Source organism: Salvelinus alpinus, chromosome 27 (assembly GCF_045679555.1).
Source record: "Salvelinus alpinus chromosome 27, SLU_Salpinus.1, whole genome shotgun sequence".
Lineage (NCBI taxonomy): Eukaryota > Metazoa > Chordata > Actinopteri > Salmoniformes > Salmonidae > Salvelinus > Salvelinus alpinus.
The window spans coordinates 30,466,045-30,483,358 of record NC_092112.1 but is presented as its reverse complement, the minus strand read 5'-3'; the positions used below and the strand labels follow the sequence as shown (position 1 = coordinate 30,483,358).

The following is a 17,314-nucleotide window of genomic DNA, read 5'->3' as shown; positions in this document are numbered from 1 at the left end:
TGGTGGTGAGAAATTCTAAACCGATGCTTAGATTTATAAATCCAATGAGATCTGGGCCTAGTTACCCAGAGCCTTCGTAGCGTTAAGATCGTCGTTAGAACCATCTTACGATGCATCTTTAGTAACCGCAGTGTTTCCCAGAGCCTTCATGGCTCTTAAAAACATTCGCACATCTACTCGTGATCCTGACCACTCGTAGAGCAGCAGTGCATCGTTAGACTTCTGCCATACCCCACAAGCAGTAGCAGTGCATGGGTAAAATCACAGAGGAAGCCAAGCCAGGTTAGTAAAAAATTCATGTTAAAACCTGTTGTGATAATTGCATTGTTTGCTCTTTGATCTATAACCCATTAGTTCATTTGCCAGCATGATATACAATAAGGCCGTGACAACAAAAAGACAACAGTCACAGTGGCGGGAATAAACTCAACTACACATTTTTTGTTTCATCACAAAACCGGAGAGCAACATCTGTCTGGTAAAGTCCGCAAAGCAAATATTGCATCTAACAAACATGGTCAAGCAAGTTAATGTTTTCGACAACTACTGATTTAGAACCACGGAGTTACCACAAGTCAGCACAAAGACAACTGGAGCCCTGCCGTTATTTCAGCACCATTTTAACTTTAAAATTGAAACATCTTCAAATCAACAAGGCTATATATGCTTAGTTTAACACACAGAAAAAAAACTTAAAGATACCAAAAACAATTTAGGCCAATCAATGTTGCTGAATATCATGTTGCGGTTTATGGTACTGATTTCTCTCTGTGTGTGTGCATGCAGGCAAAACCATTTTTTTGACTCACCCTACTTGTATTAGACTAGTTGAACGCCTATGCCATCCTCCTCTCCATCATAGAGTATGCTTTTAGTTTTTGTTGTCATATGCTACCTAGCTAAAATGCTTGCTAGCCTAACTTCCTCGCATGGGCAACAATTCACCAGCTAAGTTAGCTACCTAGTTAACGTGAGCCTAAAAGGGCAAGTCTACATCTAGAACTTCATTCATCTCAGGCCAGTGGCAAAAAAATTAATTTATGGTTAGATCAGAATCGCTGCCATAATCATTTGCCTGTAAAGAGAATTAAGTCAAGACCACAAGTCCAAATCCCCATCTCCATCCATGGCTTAGGAAAGGGACGATTTTAGAAAGCAAGCTATTGCAGGACTTCAACACAAGCAGACCAGAAATGAAAATTAGGTTTTGCTTAGGATGTGATTTGATTGAAGCCAAATCCAAACTGGCCTCCCTTGGGCTGTGTTTTGCTGCACCAGGACAACCCACAGTTGAGCTCAGCTGAACGCTGATTGGCTAATTATTTTATAATTGTTTTATCAATGGAGGCCAAATGCTTGCAGGCATCAATCAACCAAATGTTACGACCGCAACATGTCATACTATTTTGGTCCAGACAGCACCAGATACATGGGCTACACATACTGAGACACAGGGGCACGTGTCCCTCGCTCAGATGATTTCTCTGGTGAGATTCAGCCACTTGCGAATTAATTGAATATTACGAAAACACAAGCGAGAGATCTTTTTATTAGTCAAATATTTGGGGACGCCTGGCTTCCCTTGGCAACCATGGATACATGTCACAGCTCACAATATATAATTCTAAAACAATTTATAAGCGTTTTGTGTGAATGGGCATGATCATACAATATTGTTTCATTTAGGTAATGTATAGGATCTAATGTAATATTTGAAAAATGCATTCTGTCAAGCTTAGATTTATCCAAAGCTGAATCTTATCCAGTACAAATTGGAAATACCTGCAACACTATAAACGCCAAGCCATTGTCAGAGTTCAGCAGAACAACAATAATCAGGGTTGGGGAGTAACTGCATGTAATCTGATTACAAAAACAAACTAACTGTAATCAGTTACGTTACCAGCAAAACTATTGTAATCAGATTACAGGTACTTAAAAACAACAACTAGAGATTACTTTTTGGATTACTTTTAAATTCAGAAAGAAGGTTTGAGAAAAAATACATGTCATCTTTCTGTTTTCTCTGACATTCAATTCAGTATTGAAAAAAGGCACAAGTTTGAATTTGTTCCACCTGCAAGTGTGACCACAAATCAGAGACCTCTATGATGACACACACCAAATGCGTTTAATGGATAATTTGTGTCTTCTTATAATCCCTTTTAAGGGCAAAGTAATTAGGGGGGGTTAAATCGATGTTTTTTTTAATCATTATCAAAATGCCTAAATCTTCCCAAAAATAAGATGGAATACAAAGATGCTGGCCCATGTTGACACACTTAAAACTGCTGTGCCTGTCACCTACTACCATAACCCGTTGAAAGGCACTTAAATATTTTGTCTTGCCCATTCACCCTCTGATTGGCACACATACACAATCCATGTCTAATTATCTCCAGGCTTAAAAATCCTTATTTAACCTGTCTCCTCCCCTTCATCTACACTGATAGAAGTGGATTTAACAAGTGACGTCAATAAGCGATCATAGCTTTCACCTGGATTCACCTGGTTAGTCTATGTCATGGAAAGAGGTGTTCCTAATGTGCAAGCTACATCGATTTCAGCACCAGTGAACTGGACAGCTCCCCTAACAGGATCATGTGAAAAACCGAACACGCCCCAAACGACACTCTTAGCTGTCGCTCTTACAGGTTCACTACCTGTTTGTTAGAAAACACTTTAAAAAAAGCTCATTAATAACGATGCATCTGGTATGATCATCATAATGCTTAAGTTACATCGCAACTGGGAAATGAGGCCCTGGCTCATTGTTTTATCTGTGGCAGCGCCATTGAAGCCATCTACATTTTGAAGTTGTCCATTTTCTTCTTCTACTACTACAGAGTTGGCAAATAAACTGAAAAGGGTGCATACTGCCACCTGTAGTTATGCAAGGTTTTCTCAGGAGTATAATTCATTGTCTGATCTCTTCTGATGACCCAGATGGAATCATGTGATCCTTCCTTAAATCCCCATAGGAAGTTCCACCCAGTTGACTACTACCAAATGGTGAAAGTCCTCAATGGCGCTGCCCATGCTAAAAAAGGATTTTGGGCACTCAAGTCCTCAATCTATCTCTCTGCTCCATCCTTACTGCTTGACGTGTGCCAAAGGTATTCCGCGAATTTGAGTCAGATTTTTTTTCTGGACACAGCATTCGAAGAAAATCCTGGCTGGTTCTACTCTAGTCATTGGCATAGGTGCAACCAGATATTGAATTTGAAAATGCTGAAAAGTTTATTTTACCTCTGAATGTCTGATGCTATTTGCATGTCATGACAATGTCGTTTCATTTGGAAATGGTCATTGAAAAAACTATAGGCTATGGTCAATGTCCACGACGTTAATTGAGCTTTCAATAATAGGTAGCAGCCTACTTGTAGATACAGGCTTTTGCACAGTAACGAAGGACACAATCACAATTCTAAACTTGCTATTCCTCTCAATTAGCTAGGTTAGCCGCCGAAATATCTTGCACTTTTTTGACGTCGACACAAACGCTGTCGATACCTTTTATGGGCTTGGCTGTTTCCAGTCAGCTGTGACCTGTAGCTGCACCAAAGCAAACGCCTGCACATTCACAGCCAATTTTACCACTTGGGCTATAGGCTACTGCAGCAGTGGAATTGAGAGTAGGCTACTAGTTTGTGTCGGGTCCGATATTTGCAACTGGTGATACTTATTGCAATGAAGGATTTAATTCGTTTTATTAGCACAGTTGGAATGGCTTGGACGACTTTTCTCAGTGCCATTTAAGATACAGTCGGGACTGATCGCCGTGAAACGCCAAATCTTCAGATTCTGCGTAATTTGTTAGATACAACGGGTGACGAGACACGACCATGGATACCACTGTGAATTCAGGAAGAAATTCCGAGAAATCTCACCTCGTGCACGAGATGAATGCCAAAATGTATTCACGGAAAAGGTAATGACATTGTTTTTCCTTCATGTTTGAGCTGTGATTATCTCATATGAAGCCAAAATAATGTAGATGTTATGATATTTGGTTCATTCCACATGCCATATTCTGATATTTTAGGTTGCGCATTAGCCTACGAAGAGGGAGAATATATTTATAAATTGTACAATTATACAGACATACAGTAGACCGGTCAATTTTTTTTATGCAGTAATTTTAAGGGTTTATTAAACTCAAACTATTTAGGCTAAGGTGCAGGGCAGTACTGTAGGTGTACACTATTTATCTTGTGCTGTGATTGTTTTAAACTGTAGTTAGTGTAGCTTATTATAATTGTTGGAGACGTAGGCAACCAAAACCAAACTGATAGTCCTGTTTCTTAAAAACATGCGGTAATGCAACGAAAATGCATGTTACCATGAAGTAGGCTACACATCCCATGCCGGGATAGCTCACGCTGCACATAGAAGACATTCACATTTGTAGCCTATAATTTCCAAGGATCCAGTGTTATAGAACGGTAGTGGCCTAATTTAGCTTTATTCACGGTGAGTCTATTCTTAATCTTAACCTGTCCGGGTGCTGCCAATAAGCAGGCAGTGTGTGAAATGTTTTGTTTGAATGAACAAATTATTTCCATGCTTGGCTTCGTTTTGGACAGTATTTGACGGATGGCCCCGAGGGAAGTTCCATGATCACTGGTAAAAACTCATCATCTCTCATTACGAGATCTGATGGGAGAATGGCGAAACACCCTGAGACCTTAGCAATTCTATTAACTCAATTTGAAGTAATAGTTGTTGTTTTTTTACTGGGGGTTTGTAGATTTTTATCCGTCACTTTTAAAATGTTCAGATACAAAATTGTAGGCCATTTTATTTAGTGAGCTATATTTTTTGTAAAATTACAATGTGCTGCCTATAGATTTTTAAGAGAATCCTTGAAATAGTTATCTATTTAAAATGTGCGTAGGGGGAAAAAGTTATGTTTATAAAAAATAACAAAGCTAAATAGATTATTAGGTCTACCTATTTGTGTAAAAAATGCTAAATACAGTCTAACCTAAACGAAAACTATTAGTCTATTTTAGTAGCCTATTGGGTTTAATACTTTATTCCCAATGGTATAGCAATTGTAACCGCAAAAACACAAAAGGTTGAATGATGATGATTTGATTTCAGCACCATGGACAGCAGTCGCGTTTAAAGACTCTAAATAATAATTTGTCCTTAACTGACTTTACTAGTTAAAGGCTAAATAAATAATAATAAAAAAACATTTGACAAATGCTCGTTTTTTTGGTTATTGACGTGAATAAAAATAATTTACTTATATTGCAACAAATAAACTATAGAATCCTTGATGTTTTATTGATTTTGGGAATGTATTGAAATATGAATAGCTAATAGCTTATCCTTAGGGAAGTACGTGTGGATCATCATATGGGAATTGGGCCTACACTGGATTCAGAGTGCTGTCGAGACCTGGCTATCTCCAAGGAAATGTCAAAACCCACTCGGTAAAAACTAGTTAAATAAACATTGTTTCCACGTCATTTCAACAGATAAAAAATAATAAAATGTATGATGACGTTGAATCAACGTGGAAAACTGTTTGGAATTGCAAAAAGTCATTAATGTAAGGGCTTTGTTTGTTTTTTCCACCCAGTTTGCAACCTAAAACCAATGAAATGGTGACATGTTTTGTTGATTTCACCTTAGTTGACAACTGAACCAAATGTAAATCAAAACTAGACGTTGAACTGATGTCTGTGTCCAGTAGGAAGCCAAAAGTGGCATTAATAGGCATATAGGAAATGCCCCACGTTATTTTCTATGTATTTATCTATTTGCCTTGTGTTGGGTTTAAGTGAACTCACATATGTGTCCATTTGTATAGAGCCTAAGAACGGTTTTAATGTCTTTAATCAAATGAAATGACCCGAAAATGCTATTAGATTTTTAGTTAAAGATCCCGCACAGTTATTCTGATTCCCATAATATTTTTTTTGTGGTAGAAATGCTCACATAAAAAAGAAGAAAAAAAATTCTCCCACGTCTAACTACCAGGCTAAGTGGGCGGGGAGCTTATATTCATGAGCTCGCCTTGACTGACAACTCTTTGAAATGCCAATGTCAAGAAACTTGGATATAGTGAGCAGGGTTGCAGTAAAATCATCTCAAGCTAATTTGGTGATAATCAATGCAACTCAAACAACATTGAAATTGCATCGATGTCAATTATTTTTATCTCCCGTTTGCCTCTTGTGATACACTTCACAGCAGCACTGAAGGATGTGTTGACATGATAACTCCTTTTGTTCCATGCTGGCTGAAGACCTAGCTAGCCAGTACCTAGATAACACCAGAAACATAAGTATCTTTGCCATAGATGAATGGCGCAAATTTTTATTTGTTGACACCCTACAGTCAAGTTTTGGCACCAGTAGTGTAGCGATCTAGCTATACTCCTCCCCTCTGCAAACACACTATACAATGTTGGTTACAAGTAGGTACTTATTTAAATTAGGTAAAAGAATATACTAATAGAATTGGTTTATTAAAATGAGAGTTATGATGTCAGCCTATCCCCATAATAATTCTGAATCCAAGTGTTTGACATGGGGGATGGGACCAGTAACTTTATGATCAAACTTTATCAGTGTGAAAGCAACAGTCATTGTTTATACTTTGGTCATCATACTTTGATCTGGTTTCATCGAAATATCATCCAATTGAATGAAAAATATGATTTTGACTGTTCATGACCTTTTGATAACTCTCAGTCACGGATTTTGACCCTCCATAAACACCAACACAATATAGTTATTTTTTAACGCTATTTGCCATTCTGCTTACCCTTACTAAACCAAAGCGATAAAAAATGTACAGATAGGCCAATTGGGTCCTATTATGTAAAAGGTGCCAGAGAGCAGTGTGCATTCAACAATGACAATAGGACTTTGATACAATCTGAGCTTTGATATTGTAAAACAGAAGAAGAAATTAAATAGGTTGCTTGACAGCCCCATGCATTCCAAGTCTGGGACAATAATTATGAGAGCGAGACTGATGTTGCAGCAGGTAACACCAAACCTGGAAGTATTGCAGCATGAAATGGGGAATGTTTATGGCATGTTTATTTAAGTGTGCACACAGTGTGTGGGGATGAGGGTGTTGCAGTGTCCCTGTGTCTTCAGATCAGCAAATCAGGATGGGCTTTACAGTCAGTCACCCATGCCTGAGAAATCTTTGCATGTATTCTTGAAAACAAGATGACCATTTGGGAGAGGATGGATTAATATAGCCTGTGTTTTTAAAGGCCCAGTGCAGTCAAAAACATGAATTCCCTGTGTTTTATAAACACTATATAGACAAAAGTATGTGGACACCTCTTCAAATTAATGGATTAGGCTATTTCAGCCACGCCGTTGCTGACAGTTGTATAAAATCGAGCACACCGCCATGCAATCTCCATAGACAAACATTAACAGTAGAATGGCCTTACTGAAGAGCTCAGAGACTTTCAATGTGGTACCGTCATAGGATGCCACCTTTCCTACAAGTCAGTTCGTACAATTTCTGCCCTCCTAGAGCTGCCACGGTCAACTGTAAGTGCTGTTATTGTGAAGTGGAAACATCTAGGAGCAACAACAGCTCAGACGTGAAGTGGTAGGCCACACAAGCTCACAGAATGGGACCACCGAGTGCTGAAGCATGTAACACGTCTGTTCTTGGTTGCAACACTCACTACCGAGTTCAAAACTGCCTCTGGAAGCAATGCCAGCACAAGAACTGTACGTCGGGAGCTTCATAAAATGGGTTTCCATGGCCGAGCAGCTGCACACAAGCTTAAGATCACTATGCACAATGCCAAGTGTCGGCTGGAGTGGTGTAAAGCTCGCCGTAATTGGACTCTGGAGTAGTGGAAACGCGTTCTCTGGAGTGATGAATCATGCTTCACCATCTGGCAGTTCGATGGCGGATCTGGGTTTGGCAGATGCCAGGAGAACGCTACCTGCCTCAATGCATAGTGTCAACTGTAATGTTTGGTGGAGAAGGAATAGTTCCAGTGAAGGGAGATCTTAACGCTACAGCATACAATGCCATTCTAGATGATTCTGTGCCTCCAACTTTGTGGCAACAGCTTGGGGAAGGCACTTTCCTGATTCAGAATGATGATGTCCCGGTGCACAAAGCGAGGTCCATACAGAAATGGTTTGTCGAGATCTGTGTGGAAGAACTTGACTGGCCTGCACAGAGCCCTGACCTCAACCTCGTCGAACACCTTAGGGATGAATTGGAATGCCGACTGCGAGCCAGGCCTAATCGCCAAACATCATTGCCCGGCTTCACTAATGCTCTTGTGACTGAATGGAAGCAAGTTTCATTAGCAATGTTCCAACAACTAGTGAAAAGCCTGCCCAGAAGAGTGGAGGCTGTTGTAGCAGCGAAGGGGGGACCAACTCCATATTAATGCCCATGATTTTGGAATGAGATGTTCGACGAGCAGGTGTCCACATATACTTTTTGTCATGTAGTGTATATTTCCACTGAGGTTAGAATAATACTGTGAAAGTTATCATAATGCCCTTTTAGTGTAAGAGCTGTTGGGGAAAAAGCACCAATTTCTGCCTGTTTTGGTGGGATGGAGTCTTGGCCTGCCTGGTGACATCATCAGGCAGTAAATTAGTTAATAGACCAATAAGAAAGTGAGTTCCAAACCACTTTGCCAATAACAGCTAATTCAAAGTTTTCCCCTCCCCACTCAGACCACTCCCAGACAGTCCTAGCAAAATTCTTGCTTGAGAAATTGCTTTTTGCTAAGAAGCTATTTTTGATTATTTTTGACCATTTTAATTGAAAGCAAGGTACTTAGCCTAATTGTTACCCAGAAATGATTTAATATTGAGATAAAAACATCTGCATTGGATCTTTTTAAATGGATGGAATAAAGATGAAATGACAGATTTAAGAATTGAATTAGGAGAGAAAATGTTATAGGCTACAATTTGGATGCAACTGCAGAGCTTCTAAGATCTTAATTGCAGACAGTAGTGCAAGGTCTACTGGCTGCTGTCCAGCATCAGTGTCAGGTTCTGTTGACAGGCTGAGCAGGCCAGTTCCCTTGTGTCTGAAAATCGGAAAGTCTTTGATTAATCATGCTTGAATTTGGGGTCTCGTCAGTCTGGCGAACATTAATGGCTATTGGCCTTATGACAGACCTATTTCCAGACGTCCCACTCAATAAAAGGCACCAAGGTAATAGTGCTCTGGCGTCACATTTCAGATTGCTGTCAAGATCTTTTGTACCAAATTACCTCAAGATTCCCCGCTCCCGCCCATCTCTATTATTGAAGATGATAGTAAAATGGGCCACAAACAGTAGTTCATCCGACTTCAGTGGATTCATCATATTTTGACCAGCCCTTTGAACAACACAGCACCATCATTTATTACATTTCCCCAAATGTCCCTAAATGATCCAACATGGCATGTGATAGGCCTATGCCAACGTATCTACAGTGCCAATGGCTCTACAGGATGAGCAAATCAAACAGAATTTAATTTTCCAGCTAATTAATCGTTTGCTGACTAGTCATTTAAACAGCAGGCCTAAACAAATAAAAACTAAGTGTCTTCAGGCTGTCTTTTCAAATGAATTTCTTAAAGGCCTAGCGCAGTCATGTGATTTTCCGGTGTTTAAAACCATACAATGCCTTCAGAAAGTATTCACACCCCTTGACTTTCTCGAAGAGCTTTGCACACCTGGATTGTACAATATTTGCCTTTTTACATTTTTTATTTTTTTAAATGTTACTCTTCAAGCTCTGTCGAGTTGGTTTTTGATCATTGCTAGACAGCCATTATCAAGTGCTGCCATAGATTTTCATGCCGATTTAAGTCAACTTTAAGCAGGCCACTCAGGAACATTATGTCGTTTTGGTAAGCAACTCCAGTGTATATTTGGCCTTGTGTTTTAGGTTATTGTCCTGCTGAAATGTGAATTTGTCTCTGTGTCAGATGGAAAGCAGACTGAACCAGGTTTGGGCGGTAATTTAGAATGCATAAGATACTGTATTTACGATAGCACAGCTTCGGCCCTGTTCCAGTCTCCCGCTCTTTCACTAAAACTCAGCCCCTTCCCTTTGTGTAACAAGCTGTCATATCTATTCCGCCCGCTAGGGACGTTTTTATTTATGACGGCACTTTGTAATCAAGTTATGATTTAATTGTGTATGTGTGATTAGTTAGGTATTTAGTAAATAAATAATTAAACCCAATTTTGTATTGCTGATTCAACTTGTTAGCCAGGATTCTTGCAGATAACCAAGGATTTACCACTTTCAGATGAGACTGAATAAAATGACGATTAATGTGACTGCTATGGATGTAAAATATTACTAAATCTTTAAAAGTTTATTCGGAAGATAACAGCTCTATAAATATTCTTTCGTGGTGTCCCTCTCTAGTTAATTACATTTACCTGATTAGTTCAATCAGGTAATATTAATTACGGAGAAATTATTTTATAGAATAGCATGTCATAGCAATTAATCTGGCATAGCCAAAGACACGACAGTACTTATTAATGTGTTGGATTTGCCCCAAACATAATGCTTTATATTCAGGACAAAATTGTATTTCTTTGCCACGTTTTTTGCATTATTACTTTAGTACCTTATTGCAAACAGGATGCATGTTTTGGAATATTTATATTCTGTATAGACTTCCTTTTCACTCTGTAATTTAGGTTAGTATTGTGGAGTAAATGCAGGCTGTAACACAACAGAATGTGGAAAAAGTTGAGGTGTGAATACGCCGAGTCTCTCCTCAGGCTCTTTAGTCTGCTTGTCTTGAGCACAGAAACCTGGAAATACATTTGCTCAATCATAGTCTACACCAAATACATTATACGTGTATCTTTACATGTTTAAAAAACAATTTTATTTTTCGTTTTAAATATACAGTAGCAAGACAGTTGAAGGAAATAACTTAATGCAGTGCGAGAGTTAGTTTGGGAGGGAGAAGAGAGACCAATAGTGTACAAGACACTGCTGCAGAACCACTGTAGAACATTGAACTAATTTGCATTCATGTTTGATTCTAGATCTATGCTCTAGAATTCATCCAGATTGGACAAGATGTAAAATATTTACTGTGGGTAAGACAACCCTATGTAAAACTGTAATGAGCCTATGTTGCGGCGTTGTCAATTATCCATCTTAGATTTTTGATGAACCAGTGGAGGCTGCTGAGGGGAGGACGGCGCAATATAATGACTGGAATGGAGTGGCATCAAACCATGTGTTTGATACCATTCAATTTATTCCGCTCCAGCCATTGCCACGTATGACAGGCGGACATTTGAATAGCCTCCATGCGTTGGGTTAGGATGTGAGGGGGTGTATTTGTTCTCATGTCCCCATGGTGTGATTAAACAGAAGCTGTTTTCCACTCGGCCGGCTCCTTTTAGCCTGCGTGTCCCTGGGCGCTGGACTGATGGAGTCGGGGCCCAGGGCTGGGTTATCTCCTGGAAGCCAAAATTGAGTTTTTCCACCTCATTTAGTCTCATCATCCTCATTGCACATGGAGAGAGAATAGTTGTGATTTGTTTACTTTTTTGTGTATTATTTTCCATGTATAATTATTTTTGTTTTTATATGTATATATATTATTACAGATACTCAAACATATTGTTCATTTATGTAATACTTGATATACATTGCTTTGGCAACAGTGGCAACCATCCATTCATGCCAATAAAGCATTTATTGAATTGAGAGTGATTTGCTGATTGAGATGTAATCAGATCTCTGTGTGTGATGTGGGTGCGCTACATTCTCAGATGATACAAGCAGACAGGGGCTGAACATCAACCCCAACAAAACCATGTGTATTTGTACAATCCATACATATGAATAGATCCAAGTCCATTCTATATACTTAGGTTGTTATGCAGTATCATCTTTTATGAAAAGAAGATCATAAGACAGGGCAGACCTACTGTATGTATGTTTTATACATTACGTTGTCATTTCCTTTCCCATCCCAGTTCCTTTCCAGACTCCAAAGAAGACTATCCCAACTTCCCATTTGAGAACGGAGATGTGGCTGGTGCCATTGAGCTGAAGCAGCCTGTTGGAGCCCATTGCCACGATAACAAAGCAGTGAGTGAGGAGAACCATGACACGCTGCTGGCTAAGAAGAAGCTGTACATCGCCTCCATTGTTTGCCTCATCTTCATGATCGGAGAGATCATAGGTAAGGCTGGGTGATAATATTCCTCAGTGTAAAATGCTCTTTCATACCTAGGGCCAGGAGCTTTTCCTAACCAGAAAAAACTATGGCCCCTTATTAGAAGCTATTGACTACTGAGATCAGAGTAATGTTTTTTAATTTCTGGTCACATATAGGAAAAACTATTGGCCGTGAACTGTAATCTATACAAACTATGAGTAGGTTCCTTAAATTTTGAAGTCAAGGTGAAGTTATGGCGGTCACTGCTAGTGAAAACTGGGTTTAAGGCCATCTGAGTCACAGTAGCACCATGGTCAGTTCTCTGTAATGATGTTTGAGGCTATTTGAAATGCGTCCAGCCTTTCATGTCGAAATCCTCCCCTGGAAAAAAGATAAATGTCCTGTCAGCCCAAAGCATAATGAAGAGGAGGTAAAAGTGATGAAAGCATGACGGTGACATTGTATATTTAATATTTAATGTCTAGACTTCCTGCCGGGGCTTGGAGTCATCCACTTTCTTCACACTGTGACTGTTGTAAAAAGATATTCAACGTTTGATATCTCCTAGTCAGCGACTATTACTGTGGGAGAAACTGAAACTCCCTTGACATTTGGAATGAAAGTGACTGAAACCATGCTGTCTAATGTACAGTACGTCTCAATTTCATTTCAAGAGGCAATTTCAGAGTTTAGCTGATGACTCAGATCCATTCAAGCGTTGTAGTTTTTGCATTATGTTATCAGTACATTTTTATTTAGCTGTAATGGGAAACAAAACTTGGTCTTAGTTTTTTTTTAAACACAGCCTTGACTTTAAATTCCTGAGACTCCATCATCAATAGCATCTAAAACAGGGGTATTCAAGTACTATTTGAGAAGGTCCGGTTACACTTTTCCTAGGTGGCAAAGGTCCGGCTAGATATTGTCATTTATCGGCGTAGTAATAAACCCCCACCTCGTAACCCATGTGACCCTAAACTGTTCACACCCCTCTTGTTGACGGACAACAACAAAAAAATTGCCCAATTCTACATGTTTTATGGGGATGAGATTTGTTTTGCCGTTTTAAAGCTATTTTCTTGCAATTTGACACATTTTATGTGTTTATATGATACCAGGGGTCAAAGCCTGACGAAAACATGAATATTATGTCTCTCTGAGACATCTCCATTGTGTCTGTATCTACAGGTGGCTACCTGGCCCACAGTTTGGCTATTATGACAGATGCAGCTCACCTCCTGACTGACTTTGGCAGCATGATGGTCAGCCTGTTCTCCCTGTGGATCTCCTCTAGACCACCCACCAAAACCATGACCTTTGGATGGCACCGCTCAGGTTAGGCCCATGACGTACCAGCTTAAAACATCTTTGAAGATACTTTCCCATTTAGCCACCAGAACACATGGTGAATGTTGTCATAGCTGAATAGTAATAGCCAGGGTCTCAATTCTCTAAAAGGACCTTTCCATGGGTCAACAGATGCGTGGTACTGATTGTCACTGTCTCCAACCCCCACAGAGATCCTAGGAGCGCTGGTGTCAGTGATGTCAATCTGGATAGTGACTGGGGTGCTGGTTTACCTGGCCATTGAGAGGATAGTCAAGAACGACTTTGAGATCAACAGTCAAGCGATGCTCATCACCTCCGGTTGTGCCGTCTTAGTAAACATCGTGTGAGTGGTTCATTATCACGGCTTATAGCTTAGTTATAATCATCTGCACTTGATTGGGGAACAAAATACACATAGTGAAGTAAATACCTTAGCTGGGGTCAGGCATTCAGCTATGTTGTCTTTTTTAACGTTTTTTATCAGCGCATAAACTGAAGGATAAAGATAAAGGAACTTTAGACTATGGACATGCATCATCCTCTATTCCCTTCCTCCTTTAGCATGGCGTACATCCTCCACCACTCCACCACCTTCCATGCCCAGAGCTCAGGCTACCAGCAAATAGACGAGAACGGGCAGAGCCCTTTGGGTCACAGCCACTCCCATGTGGGTCACGGCCACTCCCACGCCCTGCTGGGTCATGGCCATGGCAACACCAGTGTGAGAGCAGCCTTCATTCACGTGTTGGGAGATCTCCTACAGAGTGTTGGGGTCCTAGTGGCTGCCATCGTCATCTTCTACAGGGTCAGTAACAAATACTAGTGTTTACACATTACAGTACACATTTACATTATGGCTCATGTTATACTGTATTTATTTTACAGTATAACATAAAAAAATTGACCCGTTTTACTCCCCATTTTCATGGTATCCAATTGTCCCATCGCTGTAACTCCCGTACGGACTCGGGATAGGCGAAGGTCGAGAGCTGTGCGTCATCCGAAACACAACCCAGCCAAGCCGCACTGCTTCTCGACACAACGCCCGCTTAACCCGGAAGCCAGCCGCACCAATGTGTCGGCGGAAACGCCGTACACCTGGCAACCGTGTCAGCGTGCATTGCGCCCGTTCTGCCACAGGAATCGCTAGTATTCGATGGGACAAGAACATCCCTGCCGGCCAAACCCTCTCCTAACCCAGACGATGCTGGGCCAATTGTGCGCCGTCTCCCTGTCGAGGCCGGCAGCGACAGAGCCTGGACTCGAACCAGGGTCTGTAGTGGCACAGGTAGCACTGCACCACTTGGGAGGCCCATACTATATTTATTTACAGTGCAACATATTCATTTTCACTGAAAATGTCATAAATTGACTTCTAACAATATACCATTGGGAGAGATACAACTGTTGTGCTATTGATGTCACTCACTCAGTAGGACGGGGTTAATATGTCATCACCCTGCAAGTTGTTGCTCTTCTGTTAGAAACCCTCCCTGTGATCTAAGTGGCCTAATGTGTTATGGCATCAGTAGAGCAGCACCCCATCATCCTCTGATGCCACTGTCTTCTGCTCGTGTCATTCTCTCTCCTGTGGACCTCCTGTTGCAGCCTGAATACAAAGTAGCAGATCCCATTTGTACCTTCCTCTTCTCTGTGTTTGTCCTTGGGACCACCATCACCATACTCAGGGATGTTTTCAGGATACTCATGGAAGGTAAACTCGACAGCCTTTTCTGTTTCTCCTGCTCTGAAGTGAGCCAAGGTGAATTCAAACAATAAAATTGTTTATCCATACATTTTCCTCAGTTTGTAAATTCATTTATTTATAGAAAAATGCACAATAAAGCATTGCCTCGAGTTCCATTAGCTTTTTTGAATGGACTATTAATGGGCTAACCCTCTTCTCATTCTACAGGGGCTCCTAAGGGAATAGAGTTCAACTCAGTGAAGGAGGTGTTGCTGTCTCTGAAGATGGTGAAGGCTATGCACAACCTGCGCCTGTGGGCCTTGACCGCGGGGCAGACCCTGGTCTCCGTCCATGTAGCCATCGGTGAGATCCAGCCTCCCTTAGTCTGACACATGACATCACTTCATTTAGATTGTGCGTGCACAATCAACCATGTTGATTCACACGTTGCCAGTAGTGGCCAACAGAAACCAGTTGACACAAGCAACTAAACTATTAGACATTACAGCCCAAAAAGCACGATTGTTGACATCTGTTATGGCCATTGTTGTTTCCCAGAGGAGAATGCCGATCCCCAGAGTGTCCTTAAAGAGGCTACAGAGATCCTCCAAACCAAGTTTGGTTTCTACAGAACCACCATCCAGGTGGAGCCCTACTCTGATGACATGGCCTACTGCACACACTGCCAGGATCCCATGGACTAACAGCAGTGGAGGCTGCTGAGGGGAGGACGGCTCATAATAATGTCTGGAACGGAGCAAATGGCATGGCATCAAACACATGGAAACCATGTTTGATGTATTTGATACCAGTCCACTTATTCCGCTCTAGCCATTACCATGAGCCCGTCCTCCCCAATTAAGGTGCCACCAACCTCCTGTGACTAACAGACTCACAACTACCATGGCGACAGGAGAGAGCTGTCATTTTGAAAGGAAGTGGGTACTGTATACATACAAAAGCATACAGTGCCTTCAGAAAGTATTCATACCCCTTGAATTATTCCACATTGTTGTCACATTCTGAATTCAATATGGAATAAATATCTCTCCCATTTACACAATACCCCATAATGACAAAGTGAAAACATGTTTTTAGAAATTGTTGCAAATGTATTAAATTAAATACAGAAATCTCATTTACATAAGTATTCACACCACTGAGTCAATACTTTGTAGAAGCACCTTTGACAAAGATTACAGCAGACCTGGATTGTGCAACATTTGTCCATTTATTCCAAGCTCTGTCAAAATGTTTGTTTATCATTGCTACCCAACCATTTAAGGCTTGTCGTAGTTTTGACTTAAATCTAACTTGGCCACTCAGGAACATTCAGTGTGTTCTTGGTAAGCAACTCCGTTGTAGATTTGGCCTTGTGTTTTAGGGTTTTGTCCTGTTGAAAGGTGAATTTATCTCCCAGTGTCGGGTGAAAAGCAGACTGAACCAGGGTTCTAGGATTTTGCCTGTATTTAGCTCCATTCCGTTTTATTCTGAAAACCCCCCCAGTCCCTAACGATTACAAGCATACCCATTGCCACCACTATGCTTGAAAATATGTAGAGTGGTGCTCAGTAATGTGTTGTATTGGATTTGCCCCAAACGTAACACCTTGTATTCAGGACAAAAAGTTAGTAATTGCTTTGCCACATTTTTTTGCAGTATTACTTTAATGCCTTGTTGCGAACAGAATGCATGTTTGGAAATATTTTTTTATTTTGTACAGGCTTCCTTTTCTCTCTGTGAATTAGGTTAGTATTGTGGAGTTACTACAATGTTGTTGATCCATCCTCAGTTTCTCCTATCTAAAACTGTTTTAAGTCACCATTCGCCTCATGGTGAAATCCCTGAGCGGTTTCCTTCCTCTCCGGCAAGTGAGTTAGGAAGGACGCCTGTATCTTTGTAGTGACTCGGTGTATTGATACACCATCCAAAGTGTAATTAATGACTTCACCATGCTCAAAGGGATGTCTGTCTTTTTTTGGCATTGGAAAACCTACCTGGTCTTTGTGGTTGAATCTGTGTTTAAAATTCACTGATTGACTGAGGGGCCTTACAATTATCTGTATGTGTGGGAAAGAGATGAGGGAGTCATTAAAAAATAATGTTAAACACTTATTGCACATAGTGAGTCCA

At 40.6% G+C, this 17,314-nt stretch overlaps 1 protein-coding gene across 2 annotated transcripts; it reads left to right on the top strand.

Moving 5' to 3' along the window:
* Positions 1–81: 81 nt before the first annotated feature.
* slc30a2 (solute carrier family 30 member 2) lies at positions 82–17,314 on the top strand. 2 transcript variants are annotated; one of them, XM_071370212.1, is made up of 8 exons: positions 82–282; positions 11,981–12,189; positions 13,354–13,500; positions 13,684–13,837; positions 14,056–14,299; positions 15,103–15,208; positions 15,410–15,544; positions 15,740–17,314. In XM_071370212.1, the coding sequence occupies exons 2-8, from the start codon at positions 12,171–12,173 to the stop codon at positions 15,883–15,885; spliced, it is 951 nt and encodes a 316-aa protein (XP_071226313.1). In that variant the 5' UTR covers positions 82–282; positions 11,981–12,170; the 3' UTR covers positions 15,886–17,314. The 2 variants fall into 2 exon arrangements, with proteins under 2 accessions (XP_071226313.1, XP_071226312.1); XM_071370211.1 differs by lacking the exon at positions 82–282 and adding an exon at positions 3,048–3,931.